Source organism: Danio rerio, chromosome 7 (assembly GCF_049306965.1).
Source record: "Danio rerio strain Tuebingen ecotype United States chromosome 7, GRCz12tu, whole genome shotgun sequence".
NCBI lineage: Eukaryota > Metazoa > Chordata > Actinopteri > Cypriniformes > Danionidae > Danio > Danio rerio.
Window position 1 is genome coordinate 69,282,501 of NC_133182.1, and position 27,323 is coordinate 69,309,823.

The following is a 27,323-nucleotide window of genomic DNA, read 5'->3' on the forward strand; positions in this document are numbered from 1 at the left end:
GTTAAATGAATAGGGTTTTCACAGACCTGAAAGAGAATTACGAAAGCGAAGCGGGCTGCCAGAATGGCCCAGAATTCTCTTGAGAACTCGTACGGTGTATCAGACCATGGAGGATCCCTGTAATCTTTATATCTAGGGATGGAATAATGAAAACAATCTGAATGTAACAAATAATTAGAAACTACATTAGTCAAAAGGACAAATACTTTAACCAAGTACCTGCACGTGTCCACTTGGTATCCCAGGTGCATGGGCTCCAGGGGCTCTGTGCCAGGCTGGAAGTGAGTGACGTTAAAATACGAGAGCGTGTGATTGACAAAGCCATGGAGGGTCCCGTCTGGACTGTACATGTATTGATAGACCAGCCGCGGGATGAAGTCAGAGGTGAACGAGATAACAAACGCCTGAGGAGGAAACACAAGAATAGTAGCCTATTAGGTCTGGCCAAACCTTCTTAAAAGGCCAGTTCACCACACAAAAAAATGAATCATTTAATCAACATTCACTCGTTCCAAATCTGAATGAGTCGGTTTCTTCTGTTGAATACAAATGGAGATATTTTGGAAAATGTCAAGGGGAAAAACAGCTATTTCAGCCTGATCTCATGAGGAAACACAACTCTTTTACGTTTTGTCAGTTTAGTGGCTAATTTGTACTTCAGTTCAGTCGTACTGTTTTTAAAAGGAGGCATAGCACCCAACCCCATCCCTAAATCCAACCGTCATTAGGAGATAAGCAAATCGTGCTAAATTGTACAAATGAGATCACACGAATTAGCCACTAAAACAAAAAGTTACTATTTGCCGTGATATTGTGTTGGGCTAATTACATTCATTCTGTTTTTGTTCATATTAAGAATGTCTGCGGTTCATTCCGGAAAAATTGATTGTTTGTGTGCGAACTATCCCTTTAAAGGTTCAGGACACACTGGAGAACTGTTTTTTTTATATTAACAGATTTGTGTGTGTTGAGCATCAGTTAAGACGATGTTAGCACCTGTCAGCTTTATTTGTGGGCAAAACTGGATAATTTTGAGCTTTTGTCAGCTAATTTCAGCTTCCGGGTTTAAAATGATTTTTGGGGCGGGATCAAAATCGGCGACGTAGCGCAGTACTGCAAGTGCAATGATCATGGCTGTTTTTTCAATTCCAAGAACGCAGAGAACAGACTTGTGTTCTTGTGGAGACCGGTATTGCCAGGTGTCCTCGGAAGAACGAACTAAGGAGACCGCGAGAGCAGAGAACGCGTCCTTTGAGAATTGAGATGCTGCGTTCTTCCTGATGGTCACGTGACCTTAACGTGTTTTAAATGGTAAATTATTTAAACATTACAGCCTTCATACAACGATTTATTGTTTTTCCCCTTTTCAAAACAAATACTTTGTATAAAAACATTATAAATATACTGCACAATATAAATAAAACAGATTTTAATACGAATTTCAGCAAACAAACACCCTTAATGTGTCTATTCCTTTATTAAGTTGTCCATGGTAATGTTTACTTTCACCGTTTTATTTAGGGAAACTCCTGAGGTAAATAATTCATATATCTGAAGTTTAATAATAAATCTAGATAAAATGCAGCGCTTCCCACCTCCAGTCGCAATGACTTCTGGCACTTCCAGAGCGAGTTCGGTGCTCAAGTCTGCATCGGTGCGTCCTCGATATCAAGAACACATCCGGGAAGTTTCACGCGTCCTCCGTACTTGCGGTCTTGAGTATTGGAACTGAACTTAGGCAGCTGATGATGACGTTTCACGAGAACACGAGGACGCAAGACCGCTGAAGAACGCATATTGAGTAACAGCCGATATGTCAGTTTCTCATTATTATTCATAGCGGAGTTTTCTTATCCTATGAGAAGAGCCGGCTGCTTAATTATTCATGAGACCTGCCAGACCTTCCAGTCAAGCCCGAGCTGTGAGACACGGACCTACGGCACACAGTATTTAGCCGTTCATGAAGGCTCATATGCGTTTGTTTCCATGATCCACGGGGTTTGTTGCATGTTTTTCCCCGCGATCTTGTCAGGGCCGATCATACAGCAAAGCTGTGTGTGTGCTGCTAGCATTTTTGTCGGGAGAGCAGCACGAGAATTAGAGAATGGCGGACGCTGTCTTTTATCAGGAGTTCGTTCACATTCAGACACATCACTGTGTTGCTGTGTTTGCCTAAATCCCCCAGATTACCAGCAGGGCTAATGGTTAAAATAGACAGGTCAGGAGACCTGCTGCACTGAGTCTGCTGGATACGGGGATTGAGGGAGAATCCTCATTTATAGTGTTTACATGAACACACTTATCTTTATAATGATATAAATTGTGGTTGTCTGTATATGAAATTACGAATAACAAATGTAGCAGGGCATTAAATCACTGTTCATTTCTTTGCATTTTAACTTTGTAAACTATAAACTCATGCGTCTCCTCACGGTTTGTCTCATTTTGTGAGCTAACTGTCATCAACAGTTGTTCGCTCACGTTCTCCCTGCTGGCCACGCCCACTCCTGCCCGATGCTCGCGGAGCTCCACGCCCATTAATCATGCATCTATTAAAAAAATTCTGAAATAGACTTTAACCGAAAGTGGGGGGTGCCATGGCCCTTTAATGAATTTTGAAGTGTTTTAAGGCAGCTTGCTAACCACTTGCTTTATTAACCAGCTTTATATAATAAGAAAAACACAAGAAATAAAATGTGACAGGACAGCTCTGCTCAACCTGTGGGACAAAATCAGTGGCTTAGATTTAGGGATGCCCCCACCAATAATTAAATTCACAAAAAAAAAAAAAAAAAAAGACCATAGAAAGACCCTAGAACATAGAGACCTAGACACGCAGAAAGGGTTAAATCACATTCTCTCCTTAAGTTCTCGCGCCCCCAGTTTGCCCTATTTTTATTGGCTGTGCCTTTCCCTGCTATCATGTGAGAGGCTGTGGCTGCCTTCAGATAGATAGAGTTTGGTGTTGAGTGACACAAAAGTCAGAATGACGGCAGCCAAAAAAGGTGGAGATTTTTTCAACGAAAGTGTAAGTCACATACTGTAAATGCAAGTTTTCAGAGTCCATCAAGATAATGCCTTAAATGACGCACAGTCTATTGCTATATAGCAGACTGATATAGTCTGTGAATAATATGCCCTGAAAACCAACTGCAGAATAAACAGCTAATGTTAAAGTATGTGATCCAAGCCAGTTCCAATAGTATCTGGATGCAGCCTTTATGATGCAAGCTGAGATTGCATCACTCAGCGATGCAATGTCAGACACAATGCACTCAATGGAGCTAGTGACATCACTGTGACGGGTAGGGTTAGGGGTGGGGTTAGGTGAGCCCATTAAAAAGCATTGGATGCAGCCCAGATTGCACTGCACCAGGTCTGCATCCAGACCCCTCTCGCCACTTCTCCTAATCTCTCAGAGTAGCATGTCTAATTTCAATTGAAACAATTTGTCAGAAAAATACAGTCTGTGTATAGGCATAATACTGATATATGAGACATGTTTCATTTGCACTATGGCTAAAATTAACAGAATTCTTTATTAAATTCTCTCTTTATCAGTTGATAAACCTTATTTTTTAACATCAGGCCTGTAGGCAGCTTATTGAAAAGGGTGGCTAAAAAACCTTTTTGCAGTTATTTGCCTGATTTCTATTTATAAATATTGCATTTTGATGTATTAAAAAATATTTCCGACTTTTTTATCAAATTGCTTATGATACCATTTTAAGTGTGCGTCTAATATTATAATAACAAACTGACCAGAACATTCAACTTTCCTTAGCCAGAATTTGGCCATTTGAATAATAAGAAAAATTCAAAAATAATAATAATACTAATCCAATTTTTGGTCTTTCGAACCACCCGAATAATTGCTAGCTGAAAGGGGCTAATAATTTGGTCCTTAAAATTGCTTTTAAAAAATTAAAAACTGCTTTTATTTTAGCCGAAATAAAACAAATAAGACTTTCTCTAGAAGAAAAAAATATTATCAGACATACTGTGAAAATTTCCTTGCCCTGTTAAACATAATTTGGGAAATATTTAAAAAAAAGAGAAAAAAATAATAGAAACAGAAATAATTCTGACTTAAACTATATATATATATATATATATATATATATATATATATATATATATATATATATATATATATATATATATATATATATATATATATATATTGTTTGAGTCACCCGTCCACACCAATGTCAAGTGCAAACCTACGCTCTTGGACAAAATTACTCACTAAAGATGAATACTTATATATATAAAAAAGTGGTCAGCTCTTATTTATTTGTAGTAGAAACAAAAGACTTACATTGACAATGACAGCCACTTTGCTGAGTCCTCTGAGAAGAGTGTACCAGATTCCTGGATAATAAAAATAAATAAATTATGAATCAAACGTACACACACTCACTTTATTAGCTGTTCTACTGTTTTTATGCAAATATCTAATCAGCCAATCACATGGCAGAAACTTAGTGCAGTTAGAGATGTAGACATGTATTCTTCAGAATATCTCATTTTGAGTTCAACAAAAGAAAAACTCAAAGTTTGATAGCCACTTGGGTGCGAGTAGATAATGATTTTGTTGTGAACTGTCCTTTTAATTGCGCAATAACAACATGCATTACCTAGTGCAACCACTAGATGACACTAAATAGCAGCCATAAAACATGATTTCAACGTTGTTTTTGTCTTTTCATCTATTAATAAGGATTAACATTCTGTCAGCATTTACTCATCCATCACATGTTCCAACACTCTATGACTTACTGTCTTCTAGTAAACACAAAAGAAGATATTTTGAAGAAAGCTGGAAACCAGTAACCATTGACTTTCATAGTATTTGTTTTTCCTGCTATGTAAATCAATGGTTACAGGTTTCCAGCTTTCTTCAAATATATATTATATTGTGTTTAACAGAATAATAATAATAAAAAAAAAATCATTAAAGTTTTTAAATCACTTGAGGGCGAGTTTACAGCGAGTACATTATCCTGTAACCTGTCATCAGTGACTTCCTACTGTGAAAGTCAATGGTTACAGGTTTCCAGCTTTCTTCAAAATATCTTCTTTTTGTGTTCAATAGAATTAAAAAAAACTCAATAAAAGTTTTAAATCACTTAAGGGTGAGTTAATAGTGAGTACATTTTCCTGTAACCTGTAACCATTGACTTCCATAGTATTCGTTTTCTCTACTATGGAAGTCAATGGTTACAGGCTTTCAGCTTTCATCAAAATATCTTCTTTTGTGTTTAACAGAAGAAAGAAACTCTAAGGTTTCAAACCACTTCAGGGTGAGTTAATAGTGAGTACTTTTTCTAGTAACCATCGACTTCCATAGTACTTGGATAATATTTTGTCTACTGTGGAAGTCAATAGTTACAGGTTTACAGCCTTCCTCAAAATATCTTCTTTTTTATTGAACAGAATAAAAGAAAAACCTAGTTTCAAACCACAGGAAGGTGAGTAAATAGTGAGTACATTTTCATTTTTTTTTTTGGCTGAACTATCTCTTTATATACATACTAACTTTCACAGACCCAGAGCAGGGCATGTTTTCAAAACACAAGTCAAGCTAGCGCAATGAAAATATTTGACAAACATCAGAAAACTTCCCCGTTTACAGTGTCTTAAGATGATGGTACTACAGCAGTACCTGTAAATCCAATAAAATGCTTAAAAACCTAAGTGGCATCAGGCCTTTGCATCTCTGAAAGGCCAAATCAGTCAAATAAATTCACTTTCCCATTAAGGGCTGAGATGTCAACCTTTAATTTGATTTTCAACGGTTTTACCTTTTTAAAGGGCAACTTGTTTTCTAAGCTTCCAAACCTCTAAGCTTTTTAACTTATTTGTAAACTTAAATTTTGACAAATTAAGTTCTGAAATAAAACCAGTTAACAAGACAACACTTGCACACTGTGAAAAAATATCCATTAATTAACAGGTTCCGTATTTCATGATTTAGTTTTTTTCTGTTTATTTACGGTTGTGAATTGTATTATAGAATGTTGATCTCTGCTCTGTCAACTTTTGATGTTGAAAATTCAAATCTACAGTTTAACAAAGGGACAGTTTTAGTAGTTTGAAATAATATAATGTATAATAAAAATATATAGAGGAATAAGTGTGTAAAATAACAGACTGGCAGTTTATTACAAGGTTTTTGTAGCGTAATTTACAGCACCAACCCAGACAATATATCACTTTAAACTAATAAAATGCCAATAAAAGTCACTTTTTACAACTGTTTAACATCAAAAGTTGTTGGAAGAAAGATCAAGGTCCCATAAGCATAAATAATAATAATAATAATAATAAAAACATGAATCACAAAATACAGAACATTGTTAATTTACTGATTTTTTTTTTTTTTTTTACAGTGTGGGGCTGTTATCAATCAAATAAAATCACCATCAACAAAATCTATCTTTACACTGCAGAAATCATCCAGAAATGCTTACAGTGGTTTAAATATTTAGTTGTAAATTAAATTGACATTTTAAAGCTACCATTAGGTGTTTAATTAATTAAATTCTTATTATTTTCATTTTTAGATTTTCTAAACTGGATTTATTTTAAATGGTACAAAACATAAATGTTAGCATTCAAAAGGCATGACCATGCCTCATAAATACACAGACAGACATAATAATTAAATAGTCTTTTTGCTGTGTAATATTCATGGACACTAGCGCATATCTTGATTCAAGTTTTCAGCACTACGTTTGACTTGATTATGTAAAAAAATTGACAAATACCAGTTTTATTATGCATTTTTATGACTGGATTCTGTGATTTGTTCCCCTCCACTTTCAGAACTATTTCCCTGGATGAAAAATGCATAAATGAATAAATAAATAAATGTATAAATAATTAAATGCATAAATAATAAATAAATAAATAAATAAATAAATAAATAAATAAATAACTAATAAATGCATAAAAAAGCATGAACAATAAATAAATGAATGCATAAATAATAAATGCATAAACAAATAAATGAATAAATAAATAAATGCATAAATAATAAATAAATAAATGCATAAACAAATAAATACATAAACAAATACAAAAATAAATAAATCAATTCATAAATAAATAAATTCATAAATAAATAAATAAATGCTTATATAAATAAATAAACAAACAAATAAATACATGAAGAAATAAATAAATGAATGCATAAATAAATAAATACATAACTAAATATTGTGTATGCAGTGTTACTTAATATTTAAGATTTTATATGAACATCAAACATACTTAGGTTTTATAAAATAATATGACATTTGTTATTGTGTTGATATTATGAAAAGCAACACTCTTGCTAAGGTGATACTGTTTATAATGTTGTCTTTTTAAAATATTTCCCAAGTTCTTTTCAAGAGAGCAAGATCATTTACACAATATTTTGTATAATGTTTTTTATTTTGGAGAAAGCCCTGTTTTTTAGATTGGCTGGAATGAAAGCACTCTCCCTAAATGAATTTTAAGCTCAATATTATTAGCCCCGTTATTTGATTAGTTACAGAATATAACACAGTTGTCCAATGACTTGCCTAATTAACTCGATAAGCATTTAAATGGCACTTTAGGTGAATACTAATCTCTTGGAAAATAACTAGTAAAACATTACGTATGGGCAAAGACAAAAGAAATGCAGACACCACTTGGAAAATATTTAAAAATGAATTAAGATTTCACAAGAGGGCTAATTATTTTGCCTTCAACTGTATATATTATGTAGTTCTTTATCTAAATGAAGGTCATAGTCAAATCAAACAATAATATATATACAGTTGAGGCCAGAATTATTAGCCCCCCTTTGATTATTTTTTTCTTTTTTAAGTATTTTCCAAATGATGTTTAACAGAGCAAGGAAATTTTCACAGTATGTCTGTGAAATAATATTTTTTTCTTCTGGAGAAAGTCTTATTTGCTTTATTTCGGCTAGAATAAAAATAGTTTTAAATTTTTTAAAAAGCATTTTAAGGACAAAATTATTAGCCCCTTTAAGCTAATTTGTTTTGATAGTTTACAGAGCAAACCATTGTTATTCAATAACTTGCTTAATTACCCTAATTATCCTGCCTAGTTAACCTAATTAACATAGTTAAGCCTTTAAATGTCGTGTTAAGCTGTATAGAATTGTCTTGAAAAAAAATCTAGTCAAATATTATTTACTGTCATCATGGCAAAGATAAAAGAAATCAGTTATTAGAAATGAGTTATTAAAACTATTATATTTAGAAATGTGAGGAAAAAAGTTTCTCTCCGTTAAACAGAAATTAGGGGGAAAAAATTAACAGGGGAGCTAATAATTCAGGGGGGCTAATAATTCTGACTTCAACTGTATATATGATGACAAATCAGTGTGTAGATACTAACCGATGTCCTTTGCTCTTACAGCGATTGGCCTTCTCAGTTCCGTAACAAACTTTTTGGCATCAAGACGGATCTCAATGATGTTGTTGAGCAGAGCAAAGAGAGGAGCCAGCGGAAAAGAGGCCACGAATAAGGTCACCATCCCGAACTGAATGACTAGATAAGAAAACAAAAACACAAATAAAAAAGCTTTCACAGAAGTCGAGAGTTCTTTAGAGTTACTAAGTACATCTTATCAAACATAATAAAATAAATCTGACGTCATAAAGCTGGGAAACGGTCAGAGGTGCCGCTAGTCAAAAGGCAAGGCAGGCAAATGCTTCAGTGACAAGTTTGCAATGAGTGTGACAGACTGTTGCAGACTCCCTAAAGACCCATTCAGGCCCTATCCACATGAACACATGAAGATATTTTGAAAACCACAGTTTGTTGTGTTCACATGAAAACAGTATTGGGTGACTGAAACCAAGACTTTCTGAAAACTCAGACTAAAGTAAAGATTTTTCAAAACTCCGGTAACAGTGTAGTCGTGCACCAGAGTGCATGTTTTCTCCTATTTGATTGGCCACCACAGCTGGGTTCACAGCAAACACAGCAGAATGAATCGAATTTCCTACCGTTTACAGCAAATGTGTCTCATCTTCCACATTGCTCACACTACAGGACGGTTATCTGCCTTTTTTCTCATGTTTGCATTGACTTGTATGCAACCCAGGCTCATTATTGATACGTACCCCTGCAAACGTTTCTAGAGAGTGCAAAATATGTCCCAGAAGTTAAATTTTTTTGCAGTTTTTGTTTTCGCGGATTTGCCAGAGGCCGCTGTGTATGATTTGAGAGCACTCGCGAGAGAAATTTAAGATCTCACTGTTCTCGTGTAAACCCACCAGAGGCTGCTGTGTATGCATTTTCAGATCTCAAATTTCTCTCATGAGTGTCATTTGTGCTGCTGACCTCACGTAAATCCACCAGAGGCCGCTGTCGACTGACTGATCGATCCACCTACCCCCTTCCCTAAACCCAACCGATAGTGTTTTCAAAAGCACCGATTGATCTACCCAACCACTTCCTTAACCATACCGACAGTGTTTTCAGAAGCAATCCAGAAAAAGAAAAGGCCTCGTGGCCACCTGACTTTTTTTTTTTTTTTTACTTTTTTTTCAGATTTCAACATGCTCTCACCCTGTTATTTATTTATTTATTTTTATTATTTATTTTTTTGCCTTCTGTTTTTGTTTTACCGGCTTTCTGGAACAGTAGGCCTACTTTGATCTTCCACAATACATATGCTCATGCACATTGAGCAAGGTCATACGCAACACACAAAAAGTAAAATGAATAAGGTGTCATGTGGACATAACTTCTAAATCAAGTCATTTTTAGCAAGCCAAAAACAAATTTATGCATATAAAATATATTTTACCAACAACAAAATTGTGGCTAGTGAAAATGGCGAGTGGCTAGTGATGTTGGAAAACTACTAGTGACAGTGGCTGGTGGTCAAAAAAGTTAATATCTAGCCCTGTGTATAGGTAATATATTTTGGTGCATTTAAACAAAACCGATTAATAAAACATATATATTGATTAAAAAATATTTTAGTCACCAAACATATTTAAAAATATTAAGATAATACAGGTAAATCCATAAAAAATATTGGAAAAAAATAAACTACAAAATTTAAACAAAATTTTATCCATGTTCTTGTTTCTCTTGAATTTTGCTTCTTTTACATTTATTAATTACATTATTACATTATATAAATTTGACTGTGCTAATTTTGGACCATTACCATATATTATTTTGTTAGATAAGCTCCAGATTTTTTGAAATTGTTGCGAATTTATTAAAAATACAAAAACTAGAAAAACCACATGTACATAAGTACAACAATGCTTTGTGAATGCACCTTTGGCAGCAGTTACAGCCTCGAGTCTTTTTGAATATAACGTCACAAGCTTGGCACACCTGTCTTTAGGAATTTTTGCCCATTCCTCTTTGCAGTACCTCTCAAACTCTATCAGGTTGAATGGAAAGCGACGTTGTACAGCCATTTTCAGATCTCTCCAGAGATATGTTCAATAGGATTTAGAACTGAGCGCTGTCTGGGCCACTCAAGGACATTCACTGAGTTGTTGTGAAGCCACTCCATTGATATTTTGGTGGTGTGCTTTGGGTCATTGTCCTGCTGGAAGATGAACCGTCGCCCCAGTTTAAGGTCGAGAGCACTCTGAAGTAAGTTTTCATTCAGGATGTCTCTGTACATTGCTGCATTCATCTTTCCCTCTATCCTGACTAGTCTTCTAGTTCCTGCTGCTGAAAAACATCCCCTCAGCATAATGCTGCCACCACCATGCTTCACAGGAGGGATGGTATTAGCCTTGTGATGAGCGGTGCCTCGTTTTTTTTTTCAAACGTAACCCCTGGCATTCACTCCAAAGAGTTCAATTTTAGTCTCATCAGACCAGAGAGTTTAGTTTTTAATGGTCTGAGAGTCCTTCAGATGCCTTTTGGCAAATTCCAGGCGGGGAGTGGCTTCTGTCTGGCCACTCTACCATACAGGCCTGATTGGTGGATTGCTGCACAGATGGTTGTTCTTCTGGAAGGTTTTCCTCTCTCCACAGAAGAACGCTAGAGCTCAGACAGAGGGACCATCAGGTTATTGATCACCTTCCTAAGGCCCTTCTCCCCCGATCACTCAGCTTAGATGGCCGGCCAGCTATAGGAACAATCCTGGTGGTTCCAAATATCTTCCACTTACGGATGATGGAGGCCCCTGTGCTCATTGGAACTTTCAGAGCAGCAGAAATTTCTCTGTAACCTTCCCCAGCCTTGTGCCTCGAGACAATCCTGTCTCGGAGGTCTACAGACAATTCCTTTGTCTTCATGCTTGCTTTGTGCTTTGACATGCACTGTCAACCCTGGGAGCTTATATAGACAGGTGTATGCCTTTTCAAATCATGTCCACAGGTGAACTCCAATTAAGCTGCTGAAACATCTCAAGAATGATCAGTGGAAACAGATCATTCTGAGTTCAATTTAGAGCTTGACGGTAAAGGCTGTGATTACTTATGTTCATGTGATTTTTCAGGTTTTTTATTTTGAAAAAATTTGCAAGAATTAAAAAAAAATCTTTTCACATTGTCATCTTTTCACATTGTCATCATGGGGTATAGCGTGTAGGATTAAGAGGAAATAAATGAATTTAATCCATTGTGGAAAAAGGCTGTAGCATAAAAAATGTGGAAAAAGTGAAGCGCTATGAATACTTTCAGATGCACTGTACATGCACAAACATCATATTGCGAAGCTTCCTATAGAAAATATCTATTTAAATGATACATTTGTGAGGGGTGTACTTATTATATATGCTGAGCACTGTATATGAGTAATAGAGATGCAGGACAGGAGACACACAGAGATGCAGGGATAGAAGTATGGATGGAGGATGGTAGATGAGGGGGTGGGACGTTATTAATGAATTCAAGCCAGAACTAAAGCTTATAATCTCACACTGCTCTGCCAGCCCCCCCTTTGGACCCATAATGCCTCTCTCTTAGCAGAAGTCCATCCCACGCGGTAGCACAGATGAGGCGAGATGAGAGGAGGGGCCGCGAAAACACACCGACTCCACGTATAACAGTACAAATCCTTCACATTTACCCCATTTATCATTACCCTCATATTACACGGGTGCGAACAGATGAGGTGTATAAATCAGCGGTTAAACAACAGATTTCAATTAGTGCTTGTGGGCTGCATAGATTTAATAATTCATAATCGGAAATAGTGATTACTATTTTGTTTTTTAATAGAGCCATGTTCCAACATGAGGAGCAGAAAAGGCGAGCCGGAATACAAACAAATGTTTATATATGTGTGTGTGTGGGGGTGTATAGTGTGTAGTGACTCACTCATTTCCATGTACTCTGGGTTGAGTCCGACAAAGGGTCCTAGGAAGTGGTCCTTCTCATGGCGATGAAGCGTTTTGTTCAGCTCTTCCTGGTGCTTTGGGTCAATCTTGCGTTGTCGGAGCAGCTTCTTGATTTTCCTGTGACACAGATTTTCAGTGGTGTGAAGTAACAGATTACAAATACTCAAATAACTTCAGCTGAAAAGGTTTTCTCAGGAATTGTACTGTACTAAGTAGTTTTAAAAACGTGTGCTTTGACTTGAATACATTTTTAGTGCTGTATCAGTACTTTTACTCCACTATTTTCCTTCAACCTGCAGTCACTACTTTATTCTTGTCTATGGTGATTGGTTAAAGTAGAATAATCAGTCCTGTGAATCCTGTCCAATCAAATCGCACATAGAAAATGACACTCAGAGACACAGAGGACAGAAAATCGTTACACACGAGAATAATAAGACATAAATGTGCATTTCAATAGTTTATTAATCATTTATTAACTCATTCTGAATGATCCTAAAAACCCTCAACTACTCTTAAATACAACTGGTTTTTAAATAATGCAATACTTAATTTAGTAATGAAAAATAAATCATTTACTAAGTATGAAAATACAATTATTAAGCACATTTTAAATGTGGTTATAAGTCAAGAATAGAGCATTTGTAGCTGCTGTTATAAACTGCTTACTAACGCTTATTAATGTAGAGTTAATGCTTAACGGATAATGAATTCACTATTTGCTAATGCCTAATAAATGATTTATAGTGTGTAGTTATTATAAAGTTTTATCGATGTTTCTTTTCGAACAGACCGGCCCATGTTACATAATCTGCAGCCCATTGGTTCTTTTCTTATTGACATTGAGCTGACCCAATCACAAACTCCCATTTTGGGCTCTGTGTAAGCGTGCAACGTTGATGTGTATTTTTCAAAATAGTTGAGAGTCACGCCTGTTTCAGACAACAAGATTCGCGCATCTAGTTACCTATCTGTCTATAAATACTTTTAATTTTTGCTTTTTATCTGCACCAAAGGCAACTTCCTCCTATGCTGTTTCCTTAACCTGCAACTCTTTATTTCACAATGTATGTAGATCCTAAAGTATGTATGCTTTTCAAGCTCTATGAGTGTCATTCACATATTTTAAGGTGCACTCATTCAGAAAACAATCACCTTTTGTATCATTACATTTTGTTTTTGATCGTCAGCATGATGTAGCCCTATATAGTTATAATAACATTCATACAATATGGTTATAATGATATTTATACGTGATAAAACTAGTGTGCAACTAAAACTAATACTATTTATTGTTTACATTTAGTTTTATAGTTCAGGCCCAAACAAGTATTTGTTGCATTTTTAAATCGTTTGAGTTCATTTGATTGACTATATACAATTTTTAAGCTAGGTTTGATGTTTCATTGTTGAGTTAAACATTTTTTAAGGGTCTCCGACACATTGCTTTTATTATTTAACTTTATTTTGGTAATCAACATTAACTGTGTACGTCAGCAGGCAGTTTTTATGTTCATTTAATATACTGTAGGCTCCCTCGAAACACACAGGCACACACAAGATAGACTTGCAGTGTGGATTATACTTTTATTATAATAATAAATGACATTTTTTTACAAGTTTTTAATTTGTCAGCTCTCATTATTTCCTATATATGGCGTTTGTGCTTTTATAGAATGGGGGTTGTTAAACATACTCAAGGGCGTGCACAGATGAGTGGGATTTTAATTGAATAGTGGGCCGCTCTTGCTCAAAATGCCAGGGCTGATTTTTTTGTCCCAGTCCAGCCCTGACCAGACGTGTGCTTTCACAAGAGTTGATGTGGTCAACAAATACACTGAAATCTCAGCGAATACTTGCTTCACAAACATAAGAAACATTTCCAAATAAAGCTTTAAATCTGTACTTTTCAAGTCAGCATGCGCACTGGGCAACCTAAAAAATGTCTTTTTAATATTTGAGCCTTTGGAAATGAAACCTAAGAGACAGTTGTTGCTTCATTTTATTAGTGATTCGTCTAAATATGTAATGGTAAGCCTTGCTAACAGTTTTGGAGAGTTTGTTTCCCCATTCAGACAGAATGCCTGAGCATGCTGCCCGAGAGGCGCTTTAAAGATGGCCGCTGATTGAATCAATTGAATTTATGACTTACATAAAAGGGATTTTGGTTCTATGCATTCCTAAGCAACCCACATCTAGTTAACTATCTGTCTTTAAATACTTTTTATTTTTGCTTTTTATCTGCACCAAGGCCCGCGGCAACTTCCTCCTATGCTGTTTCCTTAACCTGCAACCAGGGCCGGAGTGGGACTCCTTTTCAGCCCTGGAGTTTCAAGCCTTAGACTGGTCCATCTCTTAAAATAAGGTCATTTCCAATTCAGTTTCTAAGGACACTATCACATCTTTTTTCAAGAAAACAGCTGCTTTAGAACTTCAAATTTTCAACAACCCTAACAGTATTATATGCCTTAACAATACAAAATGGAAAAAAAAAATTTCAGATGAGGTTCAAACACGGGTCGGCCGTGTCATAATTTAACATGCTGACCACTGGACCACAGTGGCGCTGTTACGCTAATGTGGCTGGAATGAAAAACAAATATTGCATTATGAGCTGCAAGACTTTTATTGATGGCTTAATCTTTTTCTCTCCTTTTTAGATTTCTGATCAAGTTATGTCAGATTTATTAATGTAGTGAATCATCTGATTTTCATTGAGCAGGTGTATTATTAATCAATATTAATTATTCGAATTCTTACATTCACTAAGGTGCCGCTGTTTAGAGTTGAATGATGATAGTTACATCATTAATAATCTGCAGGCTGCATTTTGTTTATGGGGCTGCGAGAAAATAAATAAAAAGAGCAGAGCTGCGGCAAAATAATGAATTAAAAGAGTGAGGCTATGGTCAAATAAATAAAAAAATGAAAAAAGTGCAACTGCTGAGAGTGCAAGCATCTAGGGACATCGGCCCTCGTGACCAAAAAACGGACCGGCCCAGCGGGAATTCTCCCGGTTCTCCCGATTAGCCAATCCGGGCCTGCCTGCAACTCTTTATTTTACAACTTATTTAGATCCTAAAGAATGTACAGTATGCCTCTTAAGCTCTATGAGTGTCGTTCATATATTTTAAGGTGCACTCAGTCACAGTTTTTGATCGTCAGCATGATGTAGCCCTATATAGTTATATTAACATTTATACAATATGGTTATAATGATATTTATACATGATAAAACTAGTGTGCAACTAAAACTAATACTATTTATTTTACAGTTTTGGAGAGTTTGTTTCCCCATTCAGACAGAATGCCCGAGCATACAGCCCGAGAAGACTAAGAACTTAACTTGAACAACATTAAATGAAATTTTCTTAACATTTTTAAAACATTTTTGAACCCTCAGATTACAGAAAATTTCTTTATCTACACACACACACACACACACACACACACACACACACACACACACACACACACACGCACGCACGCAAACACACACACACACGTTTGTTTTTGTGAAAAGTGGGGACATTACATAGGTTTTCATTCATTTTATACTGTCCAAACCATAAATTGTATTGCCCTCACCCCTCCTCACCCCTAAACCCAACTATCACAGGAAACTGTGTGCAGCTTTACTCTCTGATTAAACTTATTCTGTAGGATTTATAAGCATTTTGAGGAACGAGGACGTCACCAATGTCCTCATATTTCACCTCCTTTTTGTAATACCTGTGTCATACCCATGTCATTACACAGATTTGTGTCCTGATATGTCACAAACACACACACACGCACGCACGCACACACACACACACACACACACACACACACACACACACACACACACACACACACACACACACACACACACACACACACACACACACACACACACACACACACACACACACACACACACATAAAACATCTATTCAACAAGTCATTCACAATGCTGAACCACACACCCAATGTTAGTGGTGTTTATTAAATATATGAGCAAACTCATTAAAATGGGTTTACACATCCGCACTGTTGACTGCTAAAAGATCATGTGAGGCTGAAAACTGAACTTTGCCATCACAGAAACATACAGTTCACACCTACAAACATACAGTTTAAGGCAAAATTATTAACCCCTCCTGTAAAATTTGTATTATTTTTCAAATATTCCCAAGTCCTTTTCATGTTTTTACAGATTTTTACAGTAGCATTTTTATAGTTTTGTTTACCATTAAGATCACAGCCATTTTCACAGCCATATTTAACAATTCAGAAAGATACTAAAATAAATACTGTAAGGTTAGAATCATGTTTACTTTTAGAATATAAATTGCCATTTGAAACTAAGAAAACTTTGAGGTGCGAAGCAGATTTCCCCCTAAAATCAACTCAGAAGATTCAGAGCTGCTCATTTGTGTAGTGAGATGTGCTTAAAATCCAGCATATTTGCATTTGTCCACAAGTAACATTAAATGCATTTGCAAGCACGACACAAAAGCGTTTAAAAAGGTCATTTTTAAATAAAAAATGAAATAAAATAAAATCAAGAAAACATCATATGAGCTATTCACAATGCTCCTGTATAAAAATACAACTATTCCCTTGAGCAATCATGCCTAGAAACACACACTACACCTACTGTATAGTGTGCGATTTATCAGATCTCTTTGGTCTATAAATACAGAACGTCTACCCCACATGTTTTGTGTGCTGCATGTACTCACGGAACGCCGATCTCAAACAGGTTATTCTGGATGAGCTGTTTGCCAAGCATAGTGATGCAGAGCTGAATGCACAGTTCCATCAGACAGCCGGCATGAGCGCACTGCAGGGCCAAACACAGACACAGTTCACTCAGTTACTAAGGAGTTCACTGGATACACACCTCCAAATAGTGTTAGTCATCACCACTAGGGTAAATACACTGTAAAAAATATTTGTAAATTAGCACTTTTTTCCGTGTGTTGTGATTCATATTTTTATTTTTCCTTGTTTATTTATGTTTTTGAATTGCATTCTGAGACATTGATCTTTCTACCAAAAACTTTTAACCCTGAAAAGTTAGAAAAAGTGACTTTTATATTTTATATTTATATTTTGAATAGCTTAAAGTGATATATTGTCTGGTGTTGTATATTAGAGAGCCAAAACCTTGTAATAACATGTTCTGTTAATTTACAGACTTAATTTTCACTATATATTTTCAATTAGTATTCCATTTCTTCTTTGGCTTAGTCTCTATTTCAAAGGTGGCCACAGCAGAATGAACTGCCAACTATTTTAGCATATGTTTTAAGCAGCAGATGCCCTTCAGTACTGGGAAATACCCATACACACTTATTCATACACTACGGACAATTTAGTTTATTCAATTCCCCTATAGTGCATGTCTTTGGACTGTGGGGGTAACGGAAAACCTGGAGGAAACCCACGCCAACATGCGGAGAACATGCAAACTCCACACAGAAATGCCAACTGGCCCAGTTGGGACTCAAACCAGTGACCTTCTTGCTGTGAGGCAACAGTGCTAACCACTGAGCCACCGTGCCACCCCTATATAATATTTCTTACTGTAGTGTTGAATTTTTAACATCAAAAATCAACAGAGCAGAGATTCCATAATGCAATACACAAACTAAAATAATCCATACATAAACAGAAATCACTCGTGAATCACAAAATACAGAAATGTTAATTAACAATTTCACAAACTGTTTAACAAACTGTCAACTTATTTTTCTAAATTAGGATTCTAGTTGGTTCCCTTCAACTGTGTACAGATTAGTTTCATTAGTTTGGCTTTTTAATGCTTCTGTTCAGCCACAATTTGAAAGGAATATCTGATTTTTGTTAGTTTATTTTTAGTCATTTTTTGTTAATGAAATACTTTTACTTTTTTTTTTACTCAACAATTTTCAATATATTTGTATGGTTATAAGACAAAATTTTATACATTTAAATTTTTTTTTCAAACATTTCCCAAGTGATGTTTAACTGAGCAACGTAATTATTTTCATATTTGCCATTATAAAAATTTGTCTTTTGAATAAACTCTTTATATTATATTTTATTATATGTATATATATTTTTAAACAAATTTTTAAATTATTTTTGAGGTCAATACCCCCCCCCCCCCCCTTAAGATTTTTTTCTCTCATTTGGCTACAAAATAAATCATTATAACTTGTCTAATTTATCTAACTTGCATTTAGTTAACCTAGTCAAGCTTTAAAATTACATTTTAAGCTGAATATCTAGTGTCTTGCAAAATAGCTAGTAACATATTATGTTCTGTCGTAGTGGCAAAAACAAAAGAAATTAGCCATTATAAATTAGTTATTAAAATGATTATGTTTAAAATTGTGTTAAAAGATGTTTTTCCTTTAAACAACACTTGGAAAAATATTATTACATAAATTATTTAATTAATTAATGAAAAAAAATTAAATAAAGATCAAATAAAATAAAAATAAAATAAAATAATGAAAAAATAATAATAATAAAAATAAAATAAAAATAATGAAATAAAATAAAAAATTATGAAAATAAATAAAAATAAAATAATAAAATAAAACAAACAAATAAATATAAAATAAAAATAAAATAAAAAAATAATAAACATAAAATAAAATAAATTAATTAAATACAATTAAACAATACAATATTTTTTTTTATTAAATAAATAAAAAAAATAAAAAATAAAAAACAAATAAAAAAATATTTAAAAAAAATTAAACAAAAAATAAAATAATAAAAAAGTAATTAAATAAAAAGAATAAAAATTAAATTAAAAAAATTAAATACATTTCACAGGAGGAATAATAATGCACAAGCATAAGGAAACTAAACAAGTACCTCTTCCATTCTGTAAGATCCCATAACATAGATATATTTGCCAGGACGTCCAATGAGTCTGGAGAGGTTGGAAAAGAAAGAAGAGCTTAGTTTAGCAGCTACTGCACAAATGCATTACCAACATTACAGTAAAAGAGGCCTAAAGGGAAGATGGGGGATGGAGGGTACTATATTGTGCTGTTCCAAAACCCAGTGAGGGATATTATATAATTCAGGGGCATAATGTTGCATATGTTGTGATTTTCACTGCCAAATGTTTGTATTCCCTTGGTTCATTCCACTGTGGCGACCCGTGATAATTATCTGATGGAAAGCCAACATTTCCACCTGGAATTTTATCACAGTCTAATCAGCAGAACATACTCAGTCAATCAGGTAGACCAACATTTTTGACTAGTGAACAAATGAGGATCCAAGCCAGCACAGAAATACACCTGCATAGAAATTCATACTGGTGCGTTAAGGAAGCTCGGTTTTATCTTGGGGGTAAAAGAAAAACAAACAAAAAACTTGCAACTTTACACCTAAGCATTTTAGATGTCAGAACTGTACATGATAATAGGCTTTATAAACGTCAAGTGTTTTTCAGCCACCAATGAGCTTCCTATGAAAGTGACTATTTTCAATTTCATGTGGATCCTTTTACAGCATCGATAATGTAATTTAATTAGAATATATTCAGTTAAATAGACTTAAGCCTTAATTGGTCACACTTTCTACTAATTACACAGTATAAATCATTTATTAAGCATAAGCAAATAGTTAATTAATTATCTGTTAAGCATTAACTCTACATTAAAAGATGCTAGTAAGCAGTTTATAAATACAACTACAAATGCTGTGTTCTTGATTTAAAAGCACATATTATTCTTATTAATGTTTTATTTTATTATTATTATTATTGTTGTTACTATCTTATAATAATAATAATAATAATAATAATAATAATAATAATAATAATAATAGTAATTATTATTATTATTATTACAATCAGTATTATTAATATTATTATCATCTTATTATTTTTTTTTTATATATTTGTTAGTATTATTATTATTATTATTAGTAGTATCGTATTATTATTATTATTGTTTTTATTTTATTATTGTTATTATTATTATTATTATTATTATTATTACTATTATTACCTTCATCTTCTTATTATTGTTATTATTATTATTATTATATTACACTATCATCGTTATTATTATTATTATCATCTTATAATAATAATAATTATTATTATTATTATCATCGTTAGTATCATAATATCATTTTTCATTATTATTATTATCTTTTTATTATTATTATTATTATTATTATTATTATATCATACTATTCAGGCATATATTAATGGTTACTTTGCATGTTAATAAATGCTTTATTAACTCAACTTCATGCAGTTTTGTAACCTAAAGTGAGGTTTATTTATGCTTTATAAATCACTTTTAAAGTACAAATAAAGGCTCAGTATCAAATGAATAATAAATCTTTGCAATCTTATCTAAAATAATAGAATTACTGTGAAGTTTAAACATTTTTGAATAAGAGGAGTAAAATAAAATTGGATAAAACAACAACAATATAATAATTGAACAATATATTATGATGCAACATTTCAATGTTATTCAGCGATGTTTAAACTGCACAGTAATTTAATTTTAGTTAAAATTGCAAATATTTATTTTTCAATTGATACAGTTTCATTTGTGGATCTTGACATTAATTAAACGAATAAAGTTGTTTATTTTCATTTTTTCCCTGTTTAGAATAGAACTGAGCCATTAACTGCCATTTATAAGGGATTTGTAAAGCATAAATAGTCCTCACTTTAAATTAGGTCACACAACTGCATGAAGTTGACTTAATAAAGCATTTATTAACTTACAAAGTAACTAGTTATATACAGTATGCCTGAATAACAAGATATATAAATGTTAATTTGTATAGTTTATTAATCATTACACATTCTGATTAATCTTTAAAGACCAGCGTCTTCTCTTAAACAACTAGTCTGTAATAAATGCAATAATTAATTTAGTACTGAAAAAATAATCATCAACAAAAGTATGAAATTACAATCATTAAGCACATTATATATGTTCTTATAAGTCAAGACTAAAGCATTTGTAGCTGTGGTTATAAGCTGCTTAATAATGTCTATTAAGGTTGAGTTAATGCTTAACAAATAATATATTCACTATTTGCTAATGCTTAATAAATGATTCGGTCACACTTTACAATAAGGTTCATTAGTTAATGTTAATTAATGCATTTACTAACATAAACAATGAACAATACATTTACTACGGTATTTGTTCATGTTATTAAACGTTATTTAATGAAAATACAGTTGTTCATTGTTAGTTCATGTTAACTCATGGTGCATTAACTAATGTTAACAAGCATGGACTTGAATGTTAATAATGCATTAGTAAATGTTCAATTATGATTAATAAATGCTGTACAAGTGTTGTTCATGATTAGTTCATGTTAGTAAATGCATTAACCAATAAACCTTACTGTAAAGTTTTACCAATGATTCATAGTATGTAAAAGTGTCATCCAATAATTTAGTTGCTCAAGCGCAAAATGAGATGAAATGCAGTTTAAACACAGGTGCCGTCAGGAGTAGGAGGTGAGCGTGAATAAAGAATCTCCTTATGAAATACTGTGATAATATAAATGTCCATATTTTAAAGACATGGCATAGAAAAATAGTTTAAAGCAGTGCTTCTCATACCTGTAAGATGTTTTTTTTGTTGTCTGTATACACTCAAAAACATGATTTTTGTTGCTACTTATTTAAAATGAGCTGAAACAAAATTCTAGATATTTTTTGGGAAACCTAATTGTTTTATGTTCAATCAATTAAATTAGTCACGTTAACTTAATAGATTTGTGTTCAGACGGCATGAATGAATTGTGTGGAACTCTGTATTTTTTTACAGTGTATCTCAATTTGGCAGTAAAGATGATTAACTTTAAACAAACGTGGCGATTTTATAATAGCATGACAGTTCATTGCAAGTACCTGAACTGCCTTATTCAAAATTAAAAGTCCCTGTGTATATATCCCCTTGATAATTCTGATACTGTAGATATTGTAAATTAGTCAGCAGCTAGCTCTCTGCAACTCTCACATGGTCGCCCACTGAAGTGAAGTAGGGCTGAGCCTAGTCAGTACCTAGATGGGAGACTATGGGAAAGCTATAGATTGCTGCTGGAAGTGGTGTTAGTGAGCAGCAGATGGCACTCAACCTGCGGTCTATGTGGGTTGTAAAGCCCCAGTATAGTGAAGGGGACTGTATACTGCTCAGTGAGAGCTGAGTTCCTGACTCTCTGTGGTTGTTAAAAATCCCAGGATGTCCTTCAGAAAAAAAAAAGTTAGGGTTTAACCCAAACTTGCCCACTGGCCTCTGTCCATTGCAGCCTTATAACATCCCATTATCATAATTGGCTTAATCACTTTGTCTCCTATTCATCAATTAGCTGGTGCGGTGTGGCACAATATGGCTGCTGTCACGTCATCCAGGTGGATACTGCACACTGGAGGTTGGATGAGGATTTTGATCCCCCCCAAAAATGTGTAAACCAGTTTGAGTGTCCAGAAACGCACTATATACAGTAAATGTAAGGAATTATTATTATACTGTAATTATCTAATAACCAAAATCTTGAGTAAAACTGACAACAACAAAAAAGCAAAACAATGAAAAATACTAAAAATATGTAAAAGGTTCAGACTCTTAGGCAAATGTAAAATTCCCTGACTTTCGCTGACTAGAAAAAGCTGCATTTTCATGGCCTGTAATGAAGGAAAAGCAGGGCGCAGTTGTGTTTTGCATATTAAAATAGTTTGAGCCTGAATATCATTTTTCATGAATTGAATAGCCATTATGAGAGCAACAATGGATGATCTACCTCAGATTTTGAAAAGAAACAACCGCACAGAGCCTAACACCCAGTCTTTAAAGTGGTATTTTGTAACCAAAGCTCTTGAAATTTACTGCCATTTACACAGGTCTCACACAGGATTCCTGGAGGGCCGCAGTTCTGCACAGTTTTGCTTCAACCCTAAACACAGCTGATCCAACTAATCAAGGTGTGCAAGGCTACTAGAGACTATTATGCAAATGTGTGTTGGAGGTGGTTGGAGCTAGACTATGCAGAGCTGCTGCCCTTCAGGAATTGAGTTTGAGACCACTGCCTTAAAGGGATAGTCCACTCAAAAAATAATAACAATAGTAAGTCCTTATTTACTCACTCTTTACTTGTTCAAAATTTAAAGTTTATTTTTTTCTGTTGAACATAGAGGATATTTACTGTAAAAAAATGTCAATTGACTTGCATGCTATTTTTTACCGACTATGGAAGTCCATGGGTCCCAGCAACTAGCATTCTTCAAAATATCTTCGCTATTGTTCAACAGAAGAAAGAAACAAATAAAGGTTGAAAACAAGTAGCGGCTGAGTAAACTATGAATTTTATGAATCTTGCTCTGTCACTGAATCCCTGGAGCCTGCAATATATAAGGTAATACATAAGGTCATTATAAGCATCTAAATTACATCAACTACTCATAGGTGTACCTCAGGGATCAGTGCTTGGCCCCTTAACCTTTTCAGTATACACTGCAATGAGATCTGTCATCCAGACATGTGGATTTGGGGTTAAATCATGTAGGTCAGTGGTTCCCAACCCTGTTCCTGGAGGCACAGCAACAGTTCATATTTTGGATGTCTACCTGATATGCCCCATTCATTTCAGGCTTTGCAGTGTCTTCTAATATTCTGCTGAGTGGAATTTTTTGAATCTCTTTAATACACTGAAGCACTTTTAATCAGTACTTGGTGTTCAGCTTCCAGCAATATTTCCTTGAAGGACAAATATATAGACCACTTTTATTAAATTGTACTTAAAACTCAAAAAAAAAAGGTTTGGAACCACTTGATTGGGAGTAAACTTAAATTTTGGGAAGTGGTGAACTGTCCTTTTAATTGGTAAATACAGTTCATTTAATGCTTAAATGAAACAAATGACATTAGATTTTAAAGCAATCACTTTGGTAAGCTAAAATACGTGGAATTGAACTCCACCCACTTGAAAATGAAACTAATGAAACACCATGGCACATATTGTGTATTTAAAATACACAACTCAGTATCCCGTCACTCCCTTATCCTAAATGTACAGTATGTTTATTAAACTCTTGCTATTGTTTAGAGTATACTATGTCAATAGATTTTGATTGGTTGTAGAGTTCTATATTACCCAGGCTTATAAAAAAGGGTGGCATCAGCACTGCAGTGTTTTGGCCAGGCTTTGACGTTGTATTGTTTGTACTGTCAATCTAAAAGGCGTTAGCTGTTTATACTTAATTACCGCTAACTCACGCACTCTAAGAACTTATGTAATGATCTGCGAATGCAGGGCACTCATTCCTATCTTTATCACTACATAACAGTATATGCAGTGTTCAATGGTAAGCATTTGTTACTTGCCTCACCAAAAAATAAAAGTAAAATAATAAGCCACATATTTTAAATAATGTGTTAAATTTATCTGTTTTTCAGGTATTTAATATTTTAAATATGTTATTAAATGCATAATGAGCAAATTCAATTCAGTTCAATAAACAAAAAGATAAAAGTCTACTTCCAAGATGTTAGAAACCGACGTTTCCTTTTAACCTCATAATTTGATGTTCCCGTAATGTTACCAGATAACGAAAAAAAAAAAAAATAATAATAATGTGGTCACAACATCCAATCAGACAAGAGAAACCGAAAAGCAATATGGTGTTTACAACATCACAGAGAAGCCAGCATTTGAAGGCAGAGGTGGGTAGTAACAAATTACATTTACTTCGTTATATTTACTTGAGTAGAATTGTTGAGTAGTGTGTACTTTTTGAGTACATTTAAAAATGTGTACTTTTACTCTTACTCAAGTAAATTATTAGAGAAATTCATTAATCTTACTTTGCTACATTTGGCAGCGTTCCTCCGTTACTGTCAAATGAAATGATAGTGAATCTGATTCACATGACTTGTTGGTAAATATCGCGAGGCGCTTTCGTTTAGAGCGTGCGCCAGTATTAGAATGATGGCTGAAGTCGAGGAAGACATGTAAGTTTATACTGCGGTCCCGCCATGGCCTTCTGCAGTACTAAGAAGGACGGTCACGCTGTCTGTGCAGTGGGTTTATCAGACTAGGTCACCTGCGGCCTCAAGTTCAAGATGTCATCAAGAATAGTTTGATAATGCGATCCACGCTGTACATCGAACTGACAATGCAACATATACATGAATGACAGCTTTAACCTGAAAATACATGTAGGCCGAGTTGTAAGTGTCAAAATTATTCCAACTTGAACATTAATAATGGTAACTAAATAATGGATAACAAAACAACCTGCTGTTTAATGGAATAACTGAATAGCCCAGCAAATATTAGTCATTCACAGTGTTAACCATTAAAAATGTAACATTTAAACATTATTTTTTAAGATATATATATATAAAAGAAGTCAGAATTATTAGCCAGAAAGAAGATTTTATGAACACAACAAATGTCTTTATCAACACAACACATCAACACATCTATTTTACTGGATATTTGTCAAGATATATTCAGCTTAAAGTGACATTTAAAGGCTTAACCAGGCTAATTTGGAAAGTTAGGGTAATTAGGCAATTTAATGTTTTGAAGACAATTAAAAATCTTGCTTAAGGGCACTAATAATATTGATTAACAATATTAAGTGTTTAACATTGAAAACTGCTTTTATTTTAACAGATATAAAACAAATAAGAATTTCACCAGAAAAAAAAAAATATAGAAAATACTGTGAAAAATTCCTTGCTCTGTTAAATATTTAAAAAAGAAACTCACAGGAAGGTGAATAATTTTGACTTTAACTGTTTATATATATATATATAAATGAAAAGTAACTAGTAACTATTTACTTGAGTAATTTTTTCATCAGATAGTTATTTATTCTTACTCGAGTAACTTTTAAGATAGTTACTTTTACTTGAGTAAACATTTCCACAAGTACTTGTACTTTTACTTGAGTATAGATTTGGATACTCTACCCACCTCTGTTTGAAGGCTTAAGCCGAAGGAAATTGAATTAAATTAATTAATGTAAAGCACAAACTGTTTCTCAATTTGAAGACTGTGTTTGCAAGCAATTGACAAATATTCATTTATACATTTTCTTTTTGGCTTAGTCCCTTTATTAATCTGGGGTCGCCACTGCGTAATGAACCGCCAACTTATCCAGCATATGTTTCACGCAGCGGATGCTCTTCCAGCTGAAACCCAATACTAGGAAACATCCGTACAAACTCATTCACACACATACACTACGGCTAATTTAGCTTAACCACTTCACCTATACCGCATGTTTTTGGTTTTGTGGGGGAAACCAGAGCCTCCGGAGGAAACCCACACGAACACAGGTAGAACATGCAAACTCCACACAGAAATTCCAACTGACCCAGCCGAGGCTCGAACCAGCAATCTTATTGCTGTGAGGCGATCATGCTACCCACTGCGCCACCGTGATGCCATCAATTGACAAGTAGACACAGGCAAATTAAACTTTAAGGCAGCGTTGGCCCGATCGAGCCAGTAATGATCATGTCTACTGTCCCGATCGGGAGTCCTTACTGTTGAGCCCTTATATGTTTTGCATTGTTTAAAATATATTATGTACAACCCTTTTTTGGAGTGCAAAAACAATGCACTGTGACAAATCTCTATGCTCTCTGGCAAATCATTCACCTGCATAAGCCTCAAACTGTAGACTTTTCTTCGCCTTGACCTCAAAGTTTTACCAACATACAAATCAGAAAACCTACAGGGCCTCATTTGCACATGTAAACGCACCACAGAAATCATTCTCGCTATGCCACTGAACATTTATCATTTCCATCTCGCCTGCTGCACACACTGATTTTCTTCCAGCAAAACCTCCACTGCCTCATCATTTTTTCTATGCTCGCCCACCTCTCTTCGCCCAGCTAAATGCTCCTCCTCTCTTATGTAAATAATGCATTTAAATCCACACTTGAACATCTTGTCTAGACAGCATCTGTACTCGCCCCCCGAGGCCTGTTTG

General features: G+C 34.2%; 1 protein-coding gene across 19 annotated transcripts in view; it reads right to left on the reverse strand.

Annotated features, from left to right (window-relative positions):
* Nucleotides 1-27,323, reverse strand: part of ano1a (anoctamin 1, calcium activated chloride channel a) — a 330,549-nt gene that overhangs the window by 4,407 nt on the left and 298,819 nt on the right. For all 19 annotated transcript variants that reach the window (XM_073906384.1, XM_073906385.1, XM_073906379.1 and 16 more), the window contains 7 exon segments: nt 19,193-19,250; nt 17,062-17,162; nt 12,315-12,451; nt 8,404-8,556; nt 4,322-4,374; nt 220-404; nt 27-132 (listed from right to left, as the gene is read on the reverse strand). In XM_073906384.1, coding sequence (XP_073762485.1) covers nt 27-132; nt 220-404; nt 4,322-4,374; nt 8,404-8,556; nt 12,315-12,451; nt 17,062-17,162; nt 19,193-19,250 — 793 coding nt within the window.